This window comes from Pocillopora damicornis, chromosome 14 (assembly GCF_964200805.1).
Source record: "Pocillopora damicornis chromosome 14, jaPocDami1.2, whole genome shotgun sequence".
NCBI classification, from domain to species: domain Eukaryota; kingdom Metazoa; phylum Cnidaria; class Anthozoa; order Scleractinia; family Pocilloporidae; genus Pocillopora; species Pocillopora damicornis.
The window spans coordinates 5,258,619-5,278,604 of record NC_142683.1 but is presented as its reverse complement, the minus strand read 5'-3'; the positions used below and the strand labels follow the sequence as shown (position 1 = coordinate 5,278,604).

The window sequence follows — 19,986 nt, the reverse complement described above, 5'->3', positions numbered from 1 at the left end:
TACGAATACATTTCCACGGACGGAAATAGAATCTTGAGACGGAAGATAAAAAAAAATGTTATAACTTTAAAATCCAGGCGCCTAATGCAATGACGGGTAATTTAGTGTTAACAACTGAGTTGAAAACGTAAATTAGCCACCGCAATGGATAAAAAAGCTGACGTTTCGAGCGTTAGCCCTTCGTCAGAGCGATTGGAGGAATTGTGGGTTGTGTGTGGGTTTATATGCAGAAAGCGGAGCTACGCCATTGGTGGGAATATGGTGACGAGAAAACAGGAAGAAATTAGTGGAATGAAAAGCGCTCGTTGATTCCGTGGGGATTAAGGGTGCCGATTTGGAAGATAAATTTTTGTTCTAGTGTTTTGCGGCTTTCCGAACTGTCTAGATGCAAGGAAAGGCCGCAAACTGCCATATGCTGTTTAAAATGATTAGGGAGATTAATGTGTCTAGCGACTGGTTTGGATGCGTCCTTGTCATTTCTTTCCATGTCGCGAAGGTGTTCTCGGAATCGGTCACCTAGTCGTCGTCCTGTTTCGCCGATGTATAACTTATTGCAATAAGTGCAAGTTAGGCAGTAAATAACATTGGCGGAAGTACACGTAAAGTGATCAGTGATCTTAATGGATGTCTTGGGTCCCGATCTTTTCTCTACATTATGAATGAAAGAACAAGTTTTGCATCGTGAGCGAGCGCATTTGAAAATTCCAGGTTGGTCGTTGGTTTGAAATGAACTCCTGACTAAAAAGTTGCCTATGTTTTTGTCACGTTTGAATGAAGTAAGTGGGGGTAGCGAAAAGATAGTGCCAGTATCTGAATCGTTTTGGAGTAATTTAAAATTTTTAAGAATGATAGATTTAACTGCGTGGTTGTGAGGGTGAAATGTAAGAGTTAATGGAATTCAGTCAGTGTTTTGCTTCTCAGCCGTTTGTAGTGCTGACTGTCGATCAATTTGTTGGGCGCGGTGATGGCCCGCTTGAACGACAGAAACAGGATAGCCACGTTTATCGAAAAACTGGCACATTGCCTCTGATTTTTCGGAAAATCAGAGTCGTCACTACATAAACGACGAAGTCTGAGAAACTGTGAAAAAGGTATGGAGTTCTTGACGTGTGATGGATGTGAAGATGAATACAACAAGTAACTATGTGAATCTGTAGGTTTGTAGTAAACACTAGTGCATAAACCGTTGCCTTCAATTGAAATTTTGATGTCTAGAAAAGCCAAAGAAGTGTTGGAAATTTCCCAGGTATATTTAGGAGCTGGATGAAAGGAATTGACGGCGGTTATAAATCAAGTGAGCTCCTCTTTAGTTGAGGAGGTAGCGCCGATCCAACCGTCAATGTAACGGCCGTAGAGTTCAGGTTTTGGGCCGTGGTATTGACTAAAAAATTGATGTGCGATAATACCTACGAAAAGATTGGCGTAGCTGGGTCCCATTTTAGTGCCCATGGCCACGCCATTAGTTTGTTTGTAGTAGTTACCACCGAATGAAAAGCAATTGAGTGTGAGTACTAGTTCGGCCAGACGGAGTAGTGTCCCAGAGCTAGGTTCCTTAACAGTGCGATGATCGAAAAGCTGACGGCTGACCTCGCACATCCTCTGAGGAAACAAGAAAGGATGCGAACTTATCTGATTGTTTTAGCAATTGAGCCGACATTATGCCGCTGTTTGCAAATATAACGATTCCTGATAGACAAAAGGTACTTATAACTTAAGTCAGATAGCTTTGCGGCATTCTTGATGATGTCGTGAGTATGAAAATAACAAATTAAATTCGCCATTATTTTCTTTTATTATGGCTCATTTCCGTTGCTGTTCAACTGCCAACGAATACCTCCGCATTTGTCCGCATAAAGTGATTGATGCTTTGTGAATACATACGATTGTATGTGGGTTGAAGGAAGGAAAGCGTCAATGCACAGCGAGTGATACGCACGATATTTCCAGTAATAATAACTACAAAACTCCAGACAGAATGAATCATTCAGCGACGGAAATAGCATCAAAATTGTTAGAGAACATACACAAAACCTGCATCAACAATCGGACGTCGAAAACGACTAAAAGGAGTAGCGTAAATTGTGATGATCCTCCTCACAAGTCTTCTTTGGCCGGTTATTTTAGTTGAGATCTCAGAATGTTTCAGAATTGTGAACAAGATTCATCATTCCAATGCTCCAGATAAAAAAAGTTAATCCTACAATACATACTTCCTAATTAAGACCCCTTGACTCCCCGCGTGGAAACCTAATATCTAACAGCTAAGAACATGGCTTGACGTATCTTGGTTGTTATCACAAATTTATTAAGACTCTTTCATGCTGTGTGAACGGTGATACATAAACGAAATATGTTGCAAATCAAAGAGCAAATTTTCAAGTCATAAAAAACAATTACGGACAAAATGAATCATCCCGTGATAGAAATAGGATCAAAAACATCCGGGGCATAAACAAAGCCAAGAGCTCATTTTCATGATAGAAACACCTGCCATTTTCGGAAGCATCACTTTCAAAAACTACTCAAATGCAATGTTTTTCTTCTAACTACATAAACAACCACAAGTTATCGAGCTTCAAAGTGTGTATAGCATTTAAGGAAGGATTCTACTAAGCTACCATATCTGACATATTTCCTCGTTGCTTAGTTAACCTAATTGTCCAAACTTAAACATCAAATTATTGATTAGCTATTGCAATAATCCAGTAGAATATTTTCAAGTCTCTAAGTGAATTCAGCATCATTCCAACACCGCTCCTGTCGGACGGCTCAAACGAAACGTTGCAAAAAAAAAGTTAGGGTGTCTTTACGTGATTATTAATACAATTTCCCAATTTCCAATGCAGTATACACAGACTTACACATGTAATCAAACGAGAACGAAAAAAAAATTAAGAGCAAAACCCTTAAAGTCGTGACTTTGGTAACTACTGACAGAGGTTCTAATCAATGACAGGAATAGGATTAAAAACACAGGAGCCAGGGGGCATTCACAAACCCAGAATTATATTCTTGATTATAGCAATTTTTGTTCTAGTTACTAAAAAAAGGACCTATCCTGGTGATTCTTTCCCCTCCCCAGGCGACCTGGTTCTCACGCCACTTGTTTATGCAACGGTAAACCCAATGAGGGCCATCTTAGGACAAAAAAAAGGGAGAGGAACTTTATATCACCTCAGTCTGTGGTATCTGCGAGAACCACAAGTACGTAAACTTCAAGGTAAGTACAGCGTTAAATCACGGTATTATTTTCACTTTGAGCTGGGAGAACTGAAGCTATACTGGGTCACTTCCGTGGCCGTCTATAGCTAATTTCAAATGACGAATATCACAGTTTTGGGATGACCAAATTTGTGACATTAACGTTGTAAAAACTTCCTTAGCTTTTCTTTTAAAATGCATGTTTCCGGGGACTGATCTACTCGTTAGTTCCCATCTCGTTTCAAATGGCCTGATGTAATAATCACTTTGAATATGAAATTAAAATCTTCCTCCGCCGTTTGCAAATACAACGATTCTTGATAGATTAGAGCTACTTGACTTAAGTCAGAAAGTTTTCTAGCATTCTTAAAGATTCAACGTAACCACAACGACGAAAACTCACATATCCGGTGGAAAGATATTTCTTTTGAAGGTTCGTCTTCTGTTCTTGTTTGACCATTTCCGCATTTTTCCACATAAAGTGATTACATGGTTTATGAATACATATGATAATATCTGAGCTAAAATAAGGAAGGCATTCTACAAACTTTTACAAACCTCAGTTGGGATACCGCTCATACCCTAAAGTGTATTCAATTTTTCTCCCCCATGGTAATACTTAAATTATTTTCAACATCATTCGAAGCCATTCCCACTCTAATGTGACCGCTTTTAAAATGACACGCCGATATAACCTGGCAAATTACGCGTCCTAGCGGGGTTTTTATCGTAACTTCCCGACTTGTCAATGTTGTGCGCACTATTCATGATAAACGCAAAAGAAAGACCAAATCTAATAAAGAAAAATAATTGCACACATTATAATTATTACAGACCGAATGTTTCATTAAGCGATTGAAATAGCATCAAAAAGCGCTAGAAGACATGCATAAACTCTCAGAACGCATCGTTAAGCGAACATATCGGAGCAGGTTTCGTTTTCTTAACCTGCATCAACTTTTGGAGGTCGAAAACGATTAAAAACAGTATAAATTGTCATGATGCTCCTCTCGCCTCTTCTTTGGCTTTTTATTTTAGTTGAAACCAAAAAACTGTTAAAAACTTGGAACGAAATTTATTACTCCGACGCTTCAATCGAAAACAAAGGTAATATTTCAAACGTATTATTTGACAGTTAAGCAAGTTTATTGTCCTGTTGTGGTTGTTATCACAAATCTATTAATTAGATATGCTAATCAGTGACAAACGTAGTATTACTGGGAGACATTCACATTCCGACGAAACAATACGAATAGAATTGCCTTATCTACTCCTCATCTTTAGACAAACATGATTTTTGTGATATTTTTAGAAAGAGATACAAGTGACTTAGAAAAGCCTGTAAAATTTATAGTCGAACATTTATATATAACTATTGAAAGATATGCTAATCAGGGACAGAAATAGAATTAAAAACTCTCTCACCAGGAGGCATTCACATTCCGACAAACGACTTGAAATACAATTGCCTTAAGAAGTCCGAATCTTTAGAAAAGCATGTCGGCTGTATTATTTTTTAAAGAAGATACCAGTTACTTATAAAAAGCCTATCCTAGTAACCTTTTCCCATCCCCCTCGTGTCCTGTTCTCACGCCTCTTGTTAATGCAACCTTATTTCCCATAAATGCTAGCTTTAGAAAAGGGGAAGGCTCGTCATCTAATGGATATATTTTTTATGCTTCAGCCTGTGTCCGCGTATCTGCGAGAACAACAATTTGGTAAACTTCAAGGTAAGTAGAACGTTGAACTATTCTATTACATACACTAAAATTTACTTTTTAACAACTTCCTTTGCTCGTCGTTCTTTATATTTTAAGAGATTGATTTACTTGTTAGTCCCAGCCTGGTTTCAAGTGACCCTCATCCAATTATCAATATAAAAATGAAATTTAAATATTTTTTCCTGAATAGCACCACGACAAAACTTTGTTTCGTTGGGAGTCTTGAGTTTTTTCTAGTAGTTGTTTGATTTTAGCCATAGAGCCAGAATTGTGGAGCCCTTTGTAAATCAAACAATTCCTGATAGATTAGAGCTATCTGAATTAAATCAGAAGGCATTGTAGAATTCTTGAAGATGCAACTCAACAATAATAACGAAAACTCGCTAATCCGATGGAAAGCTAATTTTTTTTTTTTATGATTCTTCTACTCTTCTAGTTCGACTGCAAACGATCACCTCCCCATTTGCCCTCATAAACTGATTACATGGTGAATGCATATGATTGTATCTGGGTTTAAGAAAAGAAGGCGTTAAACAAAATTTTGCAAGCGTATGAGGGGATACCGCTAATACCTTAAAGAGGATTTCCTTTTCCTCCCCCATTCAGACGCTTAAATTATTCTCAACATCATTCGAAACCATTGCCTCTCTAATGTGACGGCTTTTAGAGCGACTTACTAAGCAAATGGCGAGTCCTAGCGTGGTTTTTATCAAAACTTCCCGACTTTTCAATGTTGTGCGCACTATTCATAATAAATGCAAAAGTGAGAAAGACCTTCAAAAGACTCTCCATTTTTGTGATTTTAATCACAAAACTAATAATATTCTTATTCTTGCTTTGGAGAACACCGGCAGAGCTTCACTCACAGATTTTACCATTTATCTGGACCGAAAGATGCTCGTCATTACTAAATTTTATGTGGCCTTTCGTTAAATTTTTTAGTGCTCGATTTCCTGGAAAAATTAACTCACGCACCTTTAAATAAATGTCCGTGAGTCCAACCGCAGATGCTGATTAATAATCGTCTTAAATTATGAGGGTGACAGTATTTAGCGTTCAAATGCAATAATACCAAGGATGCATTCATTTCTAACCCAACTTGGATTTGCGTTACAGAGTGTTACGGCATTAAAAACCAGGTGCAAAGAATACTAACGGCTAATGTTACAAGATAATTTGGTTTCATCAGCTCAGTTGATGATGTAAATTGGTCACACTGAAGCTGACGTTTTGAACGTTTACCCCTCGTCAGAGCGAACTGAAGAATATTAGGTTGCTTGGAGTTAACTTCAAGAAGGGCATTAGTTTCAAATATATCATTTGTTATTATTATTCATTTAAATATTGAAATTGTGAGTATCAGAATAATATCACTCTTGGCAAAAGTAACGCTTACCTGTGCGATACCATTCGACCCAAGTATAGATGAATTGTGATTTTGATCAAAGTCGCTTTCGTTACGTTGCAAGAAGTGGAAATGCGCTTTCGTTGTTGTTGTTTTATTTTCCTGCTTTCCATTCGGTACCACTCTTTAAACAAGGACCCTTAATGATGAGAGGACGGGACACAATTATTTAGTTTGCTTACGGTTACAAAGGCGTAACCAGGATTCTGCAAACGAGGGGTCACACTAAGTCAAACAAATGGTACACACCGGATTTTCATTTCGACCTCCCAATGCCGTGTTTTGCTTAATGCGATTAAAAAAAGCTTACAAAGGGAGGGGGGGGGGGGGAAGAGGGCACGAACACCCAACGGCCCTTAGGCTGTGTCTTTTGGGTTGTCGAGGGAGATAGGAAGGACAACCTTACAAGAAAAAGAAGGAAAGGTTGCAAGGTGAAAGAAGTTTAAAATAGAAATCTTAAGACTTGTGTCTGAATTTTTTGGAATGAAAGAATGTCTCATATGCTTAATATCCATGTGACGTACAACGAAACGAAGAAACTCACATCCTGTCAAAAAGGAATACGTTTTCTGGAATTTCGTGATCGATTCCAGAAAAGACTTCTCTGTTACAGGTGAGAGGATCACATTCAAGGAATACGATGAAATGACCAATGACTATGTAGATATCCAGAAATAAGATATGCTTAAAGATGGCATAAAACTTATTTCCACCCCCCCTCAAAAAAACAAAAATCTTTCGCAAACATCGATGAATTGTCACGTTCAGTTGAAAATTGTGAAATTTACTATTCAAAAGAAGAAAGACCGCTGAATTGTACATTGAGATCTTAATTGTACAAGCTAATTTCTTTCATTGTTTTTTGCTTTATTATCATTTTTTGGGGTCCAGTTTAATAAAAAAAGGAACTTATGAAATTGTGAACAGTTTGCCCATAATTTTTCAAATTACCTGTGTGCAACTGATTTTCTTCAGATGTTAGCTTTATTTAAGGAAGGCTTCTGAAATTTTCGTGCCAGCCTAAAGGAGATGACTCAGTAAAGAAAAATGATAATACCAGAAAGATCATATTTAATTGGTTATTGATCATAAAATATGAAGAGATTTTGTAAATTAGGTGCATTTTATCCGCTTAAGTATCTGAATCCTTTGCTTATTCCTTTTCAATTGCTAAATAAAATGTTGAAATCCCAGAACTCGATCAGAACATTCGCCTGGTTTTGCAAATAGTTCATGATGCTTAAACTGATGGCAGGAATGACTTAAAAGTTTTTCATTGACCACTGCAGGTTAACAAATTTCAAATTTTACATTCAAACTCTGTTTAATTCACTCATTGCCAAATTTTCTCATGGCATATGCACTTAGAAAAGTGAATCTCGATAATGGCTCTTTTTACATGTATTCAAAGCATCGTTCATGAAAATTTTAATCCCAAAAAATTCGTTATTTGGGTAGTTCAGTCCTTTTTCTGAAACACTTTCAGCACAGGTTTATTTTTGTTGCTGTTTCATCTTTTGTTTTGATCATGTCACTCATTCATACCTTAAAGTTGGTTTAATTTTCTCCCTCATTCTACTACTTTAATTATTTTCGAAGCCATTCTCACTCTCATGTGACCGCTTTTAAAATGACACGCCAAGATAACCTGGCAAATGGCGCGTCCTAGCGGGGTTTTGATCATAACATTACCGACTTTTCAGTGTTGTGTACACTGTTCATGTTAAACGCAAAAGAAAGACCAAATCTAATAAAGAAAAATAATTGCACACATTATAATTATTACAGACCAAATGTTTTATTGAGCGATAGAAATAGCATCAAAAAGCGCCAGAGGACATGCGTAAACTCTAAGAAAGCATCGTTAAGCGAACATTATCTTAAACTGCATCAACTTTTGAAAACGATTAAAAACATTAGTAATTGTGATGATGCTCCTCTCGCCTCTTCTTTGGCTTTTTATTTTAGTTGAAACCAAAAAACTATTTAAAACTCGGAACGAAATTTATTGCCCCGACACTCCAATCGAAAAAAAAGTAAAAATATTTTAAACCTGTTATTTGACAGTCAAACAAGTTGATTGTCCTGTTGTGATTGTTATCACAAATCTGTTAATTAGATATGCTAATCAGTGACAAACGTCGTATTAAAAACACACACCAGGAGGCATTCACATTCCGACGAAAGAATACAAAATAGAAAGAATATTGCCTTATCTAGTCATCATCTTTAGACAAACATGACGGCTGTGATATTTTTAGAAAGAGAAATAAGTGAGTAAAAAAAAGCCTATCCTAGTAACCCTTTCCCATCCCAGATGTGTCCTTTCCTCACGCCTCTTGTTTATGCAACCTTATATCCAATAAATCAATAACTATTGAAAGATATACTAATCAGGGACAGAAATAGGATTAAAAATATTCCCACCAGGAGGCATTCACATTCTGACAAAAGACTTAAAATACAATTGCCTTAATAAGTCCGAATCTTTAGACAAGCATGTCGGGTGTGTTATCTTTAAAAGAGATACCAGTTACTTACCAAAAGAAGACCTATCCTAGTTACCCTTTCCCACCCCTCACGTGTCCTTTTCTCACGCCACTTGTTTATGCAACTTATATCCAATAAATGCTAGCTTAGGGCAAAGAAAAAGGGGAGGAGGCTTGTCATCTGATGGATATATTTTTTATGCTTCAGACTGTGTCCGCGCATCTGCGAGAACAACAATTTGGTACACTTCAAGGTAAGTACAACGTTGAACCATTCTATTACATACAATAAAATTTTAATTTTTAACAACTTCCTTTGCTTTTTGTTCTTAATATTTTAAGAGTTTGATTTACTTGTTAGTCTCAACCCGGATTCAAATGGCCCTCATCCAATTATCAATATGAAAACGAAATTTAAATATTTTTTCCCTGATTAGTACCATCGCAAAACTTTGTTTCGTTGGAGTCTTGAGTTTTTTCTAGTAGTTGTCTGATTTTTACAGCCATTGGGCCAAAATCGTGGAGCTTTTTGTAAATCAAACGATTCCCGATAGATTAGAGCTACTTAAGTGAAATCAGAAGGCAGTGTAACAATCTTGAAGATGCAATTTAACGATAACAAAGAAAACTCGCATATCCGATGGAAAGCTTATGTCTTTTTTTAATGATTCGTCTACTCTTCTTGTTCGACTGCAAACGATCGCCTCCCCATTTGCCCACATAAACTGATTATATGGTGAATGCATATGATTTTATCTGGGTTTATGGAAAGAAGGCGTCAAACAAAATTTTGCAAGCGTAAGCTGGGATACCGCTAATACCTTAAAGAGGATTTCATTTTCTCCCCCATTCAGATGCTTAAATTATTTTTTAACATTATTCGAAACCATTGCCTCTCTAATGTGATGGCTTTTAAAGTGACCTAACCAAGCAAATGGCGAGTCCTAATGTGGTTTTATCAAAACTTTCCGACATGATAAACGCAAAACTGAGAGAGACCTTCAAAAGACTCTCCATTTTTGAGATGTTAGTAATATTCTTATTCTTGATTTGGAACACCGGCAAGGCTTCACCCACAGATTTACCATGTATGTGGACCAAAAGATGCTTGTCATTACGAAATTTAATGTGGCCTTTCGTTAATTTTAAGTGCTCGATTTCCTGGAAAATTAACTTAATACGCACCTTTGAGTCGAGATCATAAATAAATGTCCGTGAGTCCAACGGCAGATGCTGATTAATAATTGTCTTAAATTATGAGGGTGACGATATTGAACGTTCAAAGGCAATAATACCAAGGATGCATTCATTTCTAACCCAACTTGGATTTGTGTTACAGAGTGCTATGGCGTGAAAAACCAGGGCCCAGTTGTATGAAGGGCGGATAACGCTATCCAACGGATATATCGCTATCCAGCGGATAAATAATGGCAAAACGTATAACGTTATCCATCAGATAGAGATCTATCCAATGCATAGCGTTATCCGATCTTCGAACAACCGGGGCCAGGTGCAAAGTGTACTAACGGCTGGATTTGCACATTTAATTGTTAACTATTTTTTCTCAGTTATTTTATGTGATTGGCAAAGAAAACCCTCGAATACATACCACGTCAAAGGCAAACTGCTAATGCATTATGTTAAATAAAGGAATAAAAAATACCACCTGAGGGCAATATTATTCATTTGCGGTTGGAAGGTGTTATTTACGGCCCGAGCAAGAATACACGATAATTGAGAGCGTGCTCATTAAGATGTAATAAGGAACCATTCTAATAGTTGGTATCTGTGATAGATGGGTGATAAAGAACGGAGATTTGCTGGCGTGAAACGCGCAACTGTTGGAAAGGTATGTATTCTCAATTCTTTTCTTTCCTAAAGCAGGCTCGACAATTTTTTATTATCTGGAGAATTTTGCGTTCCACGTCAATGGATTTTATTCATTTGCGGTTGGAAGGTGTTATTTACGGCCCGAGCAGGAATACACGATAATTGAGAGCGTGCTCATTAAGATGTAATAAGGAACCATTCTAATAGTTGGTATCTGTGATAGATGGGTGATAGAGAACGGAGATTTGCTGGCGCGGAACGTGCAACTGTTGGAAAGGTATGTATTCTCAATTCTTTTCTTTCCTAAAGCAGGCTCGACAATTTTTCAATATCTGGAGAATTTTGCGTTCCACGTCAATGGATTTTATTCATTTGCGGTTGGAAGGTGTTATTTACGGCCCGAGCAAGAATACACGATAATTGAGAGCGTGCTCATTAAGATGTAATAAGGAACCATTCTAATAGTTTTTATCTGTGATAGATGGGTGATAAAGAACGGAGAAGTGCTGGCGCGGAACGTGCAACTGTTGGAAAGGTATGTGTTCTCAATCCTTTTCTTTCCTGAAGCAGGCTCGACAATTTTTCAGTATCGGGAGAATTTTGCGTTCACGTCAATGGATTTTATTCATTTGCGGTTGGAGGGTGTTATTTACGGCCCGAGCAGGAATACACGATAATTGAGAGCGTGCTCATTAAGATGTAATAAGGAACCATTCTAATAGTTGGTATCTGTGATAGATGGGTGATAAAGAACGGAGAATTGCTGGCGCGGAGCGTGCAACTGTTGGAAAGGTATGTGCTCTCAATCCTTTTCTTTCCTGAAGCAGGCTCGATAATTTTTCAGTATCTGGAGAATTTTGCGTTCCACGTCAATGGAAACAGACACAACTTACTCATTTTTTTGGTAGTGTTCTTTACTTGCTTTATTTGTATGTTTGTTTAATCTGTGCATCTTCGAACCTTTTCGCTTTTTTTGCTTTTGCGGGGGCGTTACAAGATAATTTGGTTTCATGAGCTCAGTTGATGATGTAAATTGGCCACCGTAAAAGTTTATGAAACTGACGTTTTGAGCGAATACCTCTCGTCAGGGTGAATTGAAGAATGCTAGATTGCTTGAAGTTCAAGAAGGGCATTAGTTTCAAATATTTCATTTTATATCATCAATCATTTTAATGTTAAACTTGTGAGTGTTGGGAATAATATTACTCTTGGCAAAAGTAACGCTTCCCTGTGCGATACCATTCGACCCAAGTACAGAGGAATTGTGATTGTGCTTGAAGTTGCTTTCGTTAGTCGCCCAGCTCCTAGCGGGGTTTGAATATTAAATCCCTTCCTTTTCAGAACAACGCTAAAGACTTTCTATTTTTTCACGAATATCGAAGTATCGATGGCAACAGAAACTGCATAATCCTTTTTTTTTTTAATTTTTGTTATTGCGCTCACGATCAAACTTTTCCACCGAGTGGAAATGCACTTTCGTCGTTGTTGTTGTTTTATTTCCTGCTTTCCATTCGGTACCACTCTTTAAACAAGGACCCTTAATGATGAGAGGAAGGGACACAATTATTTAATTTGGCTACAGTTACAGGGCCGTAGCCAGGATATTTCAAATGGGGGGTCACACTGGGTCAAACACAGGGTACATACCAGATTTTCATTTCGACCTCCACGCCGTGTTTTACCTAACGTGATAAAAAAAAAAGCTTACAAAGGAGGGGGGGGGGGAGGGTGGGGTCACGAGCAGCCCACGGCCCTTGGGTTATATGTATTTGGGGTTGTCGAGGGAAATGGGAAGAACAACCTTACAAGAAAAAGAAGGAAAAGGTGGAGGGGGTGGAAGAAGATTAAATTGAAATTTAAATACTGATCCCTCTAAATTTTCTTTAGGGTGCAAGGATGCCTGAAAAGTTCAATATCTCTGTGACGTACAACGGAAGTAAGAACCTCCTTTCCTGTCAAAAAGGAACAAGTTTTCTGAAATTTCATGATCAAGTCCAGAAAGCCTTCTCTGCTACAGGCGAGAGGTTCACATTCAAGGAAATTGGTGGAACGACCGACGACTACGTAAATGACCAGAACTGGGAAAATAAGCTTAAAGATGATATGAAACTTCTAGCCATAGGTGGCAAGCAACAGCTGGTGAGCTTGCTTTAATTAATAATAATGATAATTGTCAAAGCCGCGCATGTCACAAAAACAATACCTCGACTCAAGTCGTGGGTCCAGGGGAGCCTCCGCCCAGGGAAAAAAAAAAGAGGAAGGAAATCAAAGTGAAATAATAAAGCAAACCAAATTATTACTCCTTGGACTAATTATATATTCTGCTATACACCATTTAAACAAGTAAACGTTTTTGACATAACATTTCTTCTATATATATATATATAGCTCTTTGGCATACAAAGCTTTGCTTTCATGTCCAAATTGAGCACTCTACTAGGATGAGTCATTGCTGCTAGCATTATGCATGCTCACTAGTTAATCTAGTTTGAGCACTCTGGCATGGCTTAGATGATACCACACGTGTGAGATCACTTGGGGTGGCTATATGGCCTTACCTCCATCCTAGCATCAGCACTGCACTGATGAGGCCCAGAAGGCCGAAACAGTACTGTCTGCAGTTAGTTATATATATATATATATATATATATATATATATATATATATATATATATATATATATATATATATATACATACATAAATGTGGGGGTAGAGTCTACCTTGGCATAAAGTGCTCAATGCTTTGGTTGCAGAGCTGGGCATATATAAGTGAAAGAGTCAAAGAGGACGCATCGATTCTCTGTTACTCTGAGTTTCGCGCCTAAGCGCTTGTCAGACAGAACTTTATTCAATGAAGAACATACCTCCTTATATACAAATTATATTAGTAGCTAATTAATTCACTAGTGTGATGATCTGATCTTCGTGTGAAATAAAGATTCTATAGAGCTATTGTTGGCGGCTTGTGAAATTTGCTAAGTAAAACTTATTCTCGTGGCGGCATTTAGAAATGAGTTCTGTTCTTTTGTTTAATAAAGACGGTTTCTTAGCTCTAACTTAATAAAGTTTTTCTGTGAGGCACAAATGGCACCTCTTGCTTTTGTTGCTGCAGGCCGGGGCGGTCGCTAAAATACTCCAGTTTATTGTAAAATTGGTGTTGCTGTCTTTGAGTGTCCAGATGTGCTTTGATAGTTCCGTGCTGTTTGAATAGTTTCTGTTCCGAAAAGAAAGTTTGTGTTGCGTGTAATGTTGTTTAAAAGTTCCTTCGGTAAGTCCAATGTAATTCTTTCCGGTTGTGTCATTTTCTGTTGTTACGTTGGCGTTACGACGCTTGAAGTGAAGCAGTTGTTTTTCAGAGGGCAGTCGTTTTTTTTTCCTGCAGTTACATTTGTTTTCCGTGGAGGGTGTGTTGCTTGTTTCGAGGATTTTTCTGTTGTGTTTCTTAATTATGGTTTGTAGGTTGTCTGTGCAGCTATAACTAACTTTTATGTTGCTTTTGTTGAAAATTTAGCTGTACCGGTGATTTTTCCGGAAATTTTTACTGACGAGGTTCAGAAACTCTCTGCCGATGTTTGTTTGTACATTCATGCTGAAGGGCGGATTAAACCAAATTATGTTTCTTTGTCTGTTCTTGCGGCTGTTTTGTACGGTGTGAGTTACAGGTTTCTTGCGCTCAGTGTAGGTTAATTCTTCTTCTAGTCCACTTTGTTTAAGTGCACTTTCGTAGTGTGGTTTGGCTTTGTTAAAGATTCGTTGCTTGAGGAAATGTCGGAGATTCGTCTGCCGATGGCTGCTGGTAGGTGTTTTATTTATGTAGGTGGATAGTTGGAATTGGTGTCGATGTAGAGAGTTTCATTGTTGGGCTTTCTGTATGGATAGTGGGTTCCGTCCGTAAGGTTTAGGGTGACGTCGAGGAAGTTGGTTTGTGCTTATAGAAATGTTCAGTCCTTGCTTCTTAAATTCTCGTGTGATGTCCTTTCTAGTCCGTTCTGAAGCCAAACAAAGCCAAACCACACTACGAAAGTGCACTTAAACAAAGTGGCACTTTGGCAAGCGGTGCCATTTGTGTCTCACAGAAAAACTTTATTAAGTTAGAGCTAAGAAACCGTCTTTATTAAACAAAAGAACAGAACTCATTTCTAAATGCCGCCACGAGAATAAGTTTTACTCAGCAAATTTCACAAGCCGCCAACAATAGCTCTATAGAATCTTTATTTCACACGAAGATCAGATCATCACACTAGTGAATTAATTAGCTACTAATATAATTTGTACATAAGGAGGTATGTTCTTCATTGAATAAAGTTCTGTCTGACGAGCACTTAGGCGCGAAACTCAGAGTAACAGAGAATCGATGCGTCCTCTTTGACTCTTTCACTTATATATACACATACATATATATATATAAGAAGTCTGTGTATTGATTTTTCCGTTTTACAGTGCTCGATACGTAGAAGTAGAGCGCGATATATGTTGCGATAGGGGAAAAAAACAGAGAGAATATACTTTCATCCCTACAAGCCTGTTTCGTGATTGCTCACTCATCAGGGGATTTAATGATCTCATCATCAATATCGGACACAGATTCCTTGCCCTAGTAGACAAGCACTTCCCGAAAGACCACAAACTTAGAAAAATCTTTAATCGCAACACAATCAAGATCAGTTACAGCTACATGAACAACACTGAACAGATCATCGACAACCAAAACAATTGCATTCTAAATTCATCCAAACACATCAATGACACCGCAGATAACACCAACACAAAAGACACCAAAACGACAGAAAAACACTTGCCCGCTTAACGGAAACTGCCTCCAATCATCTCTAATCTACCAAGCCACCGTCACACGCAAGGACAACAGCACCACTGAAACATACATCGGACTTACAGAAAACGACTTCAAGACTAGATACAGAAACCACACAGCATCATTCCGACACACAAACCTTAGAAACTCTACCGAACTCAGCAAGCATATCTGGACTCTTAAAGAAAATAACATTAACTACTATATTTCATGGCGCATCCTTTCATCAAGATCGCCCTACAACACTGCGAACAAAAGATGCAACCTCTGTCTCAAATAAAAATTGCTTCAACGCTTTGAGCACTGTTCCACGCGAAAATCGACTTGCAGACTTCCTATATATATATATACATATATATTTAGTGAGTTACTTATTTGTTTTTATTTTAGGCGTCTTTGAGGATCCATAAAATCCAGGAGAAAACCAAGTATCAAATCTGGAGCCTTGTCAGCCGGAGCAATGCTGGGCTTTTGGAGAGGGTTCCAAACCCTAGCAAAGTGGCCTGCAGTGGAAGTTTTAACACGGGGGAAAACAGCACGTACATAATTCTGTTCATTTAAAGAGTAACGTGGGCAGCAATTCAGGCCAGAAGTCCCTGACAGAACAAGTGTAGCAATGTTACGAGGGTCTCAATGGGGTTAACCGTTAGCCAAAACGGCCAAAACATTTAGCCGTTGGGCGTAAAAATTGACAAATTTGAACCATTAGTCGTAAAAAAAGTTAACCGTAAAAACATGTTTGGCAGAAACAATGGATAGCCGTAAATTGGCGAAAATGTTAACCGTTAGCCGTAAAAGCCATCACCCCATTGAGACCCTTTGTTACTTACTGTTACTTACCTACTTACTGTTATGCATCTTTGAAATTTCTCGCCACACCCCTCTTATCTAATGATAATCATATTAATTGATATTTTCTCCAGAAATTTAAACACGGAATAACAAATAATGCTATTTTTGTTTTTTTAGTTTTGAGAAACCATTTTTAGAGTTAAGCTTATTTAGCTTTAAAATGATCATTTTGAAGCCCAAAACGCGACTAATTCATCTAAAACTACGGAACATGAAACATTTGATCCCCTGAATTTGATACTCAAAGCTATCTTCTGGGGGAATGAATATAATGCGCATGTAAAATAATTCAAATAATCATGTTGCGTTGCGTTTTGTTGCGTTCGGTTCAGCTTTGTTACGTGTTGTTGAGTTGTGTTGTTTCTGTTGTTTTGCTGAGTTGTATAGTGTCGTGTTGAGTTGAGCTAAGTTATTTTCATCTACTGTCGTGTTCTCGGGTTTAGCTATGTTGTTTTCTTTCTGTTGTTTTGTTTTTCTATTTTCTTTTTTTACTAGACGTTATTAATTTTCTTTTAAGTGGTAATCATCTTCCCCCCCCTTTAAATATCTCGCAAACATCAATGAATTGTCATGTTGAGTCGAAAATTGTGAAATTTACAATTAAAAAGAAAAAGACTACTGAATTGTACATTGAGATGCTTAAACTGATGACAGGAAAAAGACTTAGAGGTTTTTCATTGACCACTGCAGGTTAAAACATTTCAGATTTTAGATTTAAACTCTGTTAAATTCATTCTTTGCCCAAATTTTCTTATGGCATATGCACCTAGGAAGGTTAATTACGATAATAGCGGTCACATGTTTTCAAAGCAACATTCATGATATATAAATTTTCATCCCAAAAAATTCCTTATTTGGGTACTTCAGTCCTTTTTTGTTTTGGAGCTCTTCTGGAGCACTAGATAGGCAGGCATGTTTAACAACATTAAAAGTTAGCGTTGTTGCGTTAGGATTCTCGGTCGTGTAGCCTTACTTTGTTAAGGATATGGTTTCCCCCATAGTTGTTGTTTGCTGAACTTTAAAAATTTCGTTTTCTTACGTTGTAAACATAGCTCACTGGACAACCGTGGATGAAACGAAGGTAGACTGCCTCGATTGTTTTGCCTTTGTATTCAACGACGCAGGAGAACAATATGCATTGAAAGGAAACAAAGTACGAAGAACAGTCACAACCGAAGTAAGAAAAGCATCATTTTCTGATCTAGTGCTAATTAGTCCATTTGTTCATTGAGTCATCCATCTACTTATTCACCCTAATTTAATCTCCCTTATCATTCAAAACAGCATATGGCAGTTTGCGGCCCTTTCCCTACATCTAGGCAGTTTGGAAAGCCGCAAAACACTTGACCACAACTTTATCTTCCAAATCGGCACCCTTAATCCCCACGGTATCAACGAGCGCTTTTCATTCAACTAATTTTTTCTTGTTTTCTCGTCACCATATTCCCACCAATGGCGTTGCTCCCTTTTCTGCATATAAACCTACACACAACCCACAATTCCTCCAATCGTTCTGACGAAGGGGTAACGCTCGAAACGTCAGCCTTTAAACTCTTTACGGTTGCCAATTTACGTTTTCAACGAAGTATTTAACATTAAATCACCAGTTATACTCTCCCACCGACGCAGCACCACAGGCTCTTTAGAAACTTACCTCCGTTATTTATTCACCGGCCCGTTTACCTCGTAATCCATTGATTTATTCGTTTGTTTATTCACTTGTTTGTTGGCTCTTTCCGTCATTCTTTAGTTTTTCTTTTCCTCCATGTCTTGATCTCATTTGCCAGTTGCTACATAAGTATTCATTAGATTTATTTCTGAAGCAACAGAGGCACATGATAAATTATTTTCCAAGTCAAAAGGCTCCTAAACAATTGGTTGGAAAGTTGGACTATCCAACATTGAGGTGAATCATACAATAACTTTACAGTTCTTGTAGTGGGAGACTACAATATAATTTCCATAGGTTGGTATTAATTTTAATTCAAATCTGTCTTCAATTTTTAAGGTAAAGGAAAATATTCATGACGAGAGCGACATTTTTCAGGTTGTATCCATCGGGGGAGGGATCTTCTCGTTGATAAAACTCTACAGTAACAAACTCTGCAGTAACGAACTCTACAGTAGCGAACTCTACTTGGCATGCGACCAAGATGGCAATTTAACTTTAGTTGAAGATAAGCATCCGGAGAATCCCAGCCCTCAAATTCTTTTCAGCTTTAACAAAGTAGGTGTAGTCCATGACAACTGAAGAATCATGGCTGTTTTCTCTGTTGAGTCAGCTTCTATGGACGAAGCTATGGACGGTTTTCTTAATTCCAGCATTGTAAGGCTTAGAGATATATATTGTGTAACAGGTAGATATCTGACATAAGGAACCTTAAGCAGTCAGGACGGCAACGCCAAGGAAGACTTCGATTAAAATATAAATTTCTACCTGTAATTAGAATTTCAAAAATGGCTGCGTGTGTTTACCGTCTCATACCGCGCCACACCTCAACTTCAGCATAATGTATCAAATATTAAAGAAGCGTTGAGTTCCAAATAGAAATTAAAATAATTTTCCGTCGCGGTTCCGGTTCGCAGACGACGCTAATTGTGGTGATTTCACGTTGTTGTTTTGTATAGGACGGCTCAGAAATGTACAAACGCACGTGCTGGGCTGCATCTTTTGTTTTCCATGTCCTCGTTGCCGTCGCCGTCGTGGTTTGCAGAAGGTGAACCGCCAATGCATGTTTTTTGGCTTTGATTGGTTTTATTTTTCATTATTGTCTTTATGGTATACTCATACTCATTATAGAATTGATATTATTATGTATTCAACTCACTATCTCTTTTCTAATTGGCCGAAAGTGTTCAATGAATTTTCGAAATCAGCGCCTAGGACGTCATCTACCTGCAGATTTTACAATAACATGTCAAGGTCACTCAAGGTCATGGGTAATCATGTCATGTAAGACCGCGGTGCGTGATTTCGAAGGGCAGTCATATCAACTTCGCGCGCTTTGAGTTGCTAGCCGTCAGTGGAAAAGCAAAAACATGACTTTCAGGTTTGCTTTTTTGACCGAGCATGACTTCGAAAAAATAGTAGTATTACGCTTTTTATAACTGTAGTGTTCTCTTCCGTTAAAGTTAATTATGGCTATTTACTTTCTAAACCAGCTTTTATTCAATTTTTCACATATTGTCTAATGCTTAGAATTTCTTGTCAGTCGAATTATATGCCGCTGATTTGTACGTTTTTACACGTTTAGAAATAAACTATCAATTCCACTTATTGCCTTGATCATTGTTTTTTTTTTTTTTCGTTCAAAGTACAGTAAAACAATTATTAAATGAGGTTTTTGTGATATCCAGAATAAACAAGGACTCGCTAAAGGATATCAGTCATAACCCCTACCTCGACCTTGATTATTCTGGATATCACAAAAACCTCGCCCAATAATTGTCTAAAATCCGACCAAATAGTGACTCATAAAAACACACAAGTTTTTCACATGGTAAATAAACTGATCAAGGTGTGTGTTTTGTGAGTGAATGATAGTCGAATTCACAGGGTCATTAAGATTGCTTGGGATGACATCGCCGTTGAACTCGGCTGCTGTGAATGACGTGACCTTGTACTCAAAAAATCGGAAAGGATATCAGAGCAAGCTCTTAGTTGTTCACTAAG

The 19,986-nt window shown here is 37.8% G+C and overlaps 1 protein-coding gene across 4 annotated transcripts; it reads left to right on the top strand.

Annotated features, from left to right (window-relative positions):
• Nucleotides 1-3,075: 3,075 nt before the first annotated feature.
• LOC149034122 (uncharacterized) lies at nt 3,076-19,590 on the top strand. 4 transcript variants are annotated; one of them, XM_089193454.1, is made up of 11 exons: nt 3,076-3,220; nt 4,886-4,931; nt 9,025-9,070; nt 10,612-10,665; nt 10,870-10,923; nt 11,128-11,181; nt 11,385-11,438; nt 12,534-12,785; nt 15,852-15,996; nt 17,366-17,490; nt 18,322-19,590. In XM_089193454.1, the coding sequence occupies exons 4-11, from the start codon at nt 10,612-10,614 to the stop codon at nt 18,562-18,564; spliced, it is 981 nt and encodes a 326-aa protein (XP_089049580.1). In that variant the 5' UTR covers nt 3,076-3,220; nt 4,886-4,931; nt 9,025-9,070; the 3' UTR covers nt 18,565-19,590. The 4 variants fall into 4 exon arrangements, with proteins under 4 accessions (XP_089049580.1, XP_089049581.1, XP_089049582.1 ...); XM_089193455.1 differs by lacking the exon at nt 10,870-10,923; XM_089193456.1 differs by lacking the exon at nt 11,128-11,181.
• Nucleotides 19,591-19,986: the final 396 nt, after the last annotated feature.

What these genes read in the sequence shown, in the direction of transcription:
- LOC149034122 (XM_089193454.1), top strand. Translation starts at nt 10,612, where the DNA reads ATGGGTGATAAAGAACGGAGATTTGCTGGCGTGAAACGCGCAACTGTT. An exon ending in AACGTGCAACTGTTGGAAAG is followed by an intron (nt 10,924 to 11,127) that starts GTATGTATTCTC and finishes TATCTGTGATAG; the next exon opens with ATGGGTGATAAAGAACGGAG. An exon ending in TTTTAACACGGGGGAAAACA is followed by an intron (nt 15,997 to 17,365) that starts GCACGTACATAA and finishes TTGTAAACATAG; the next exon opens with CTCACTGGACAACCGTGGAT.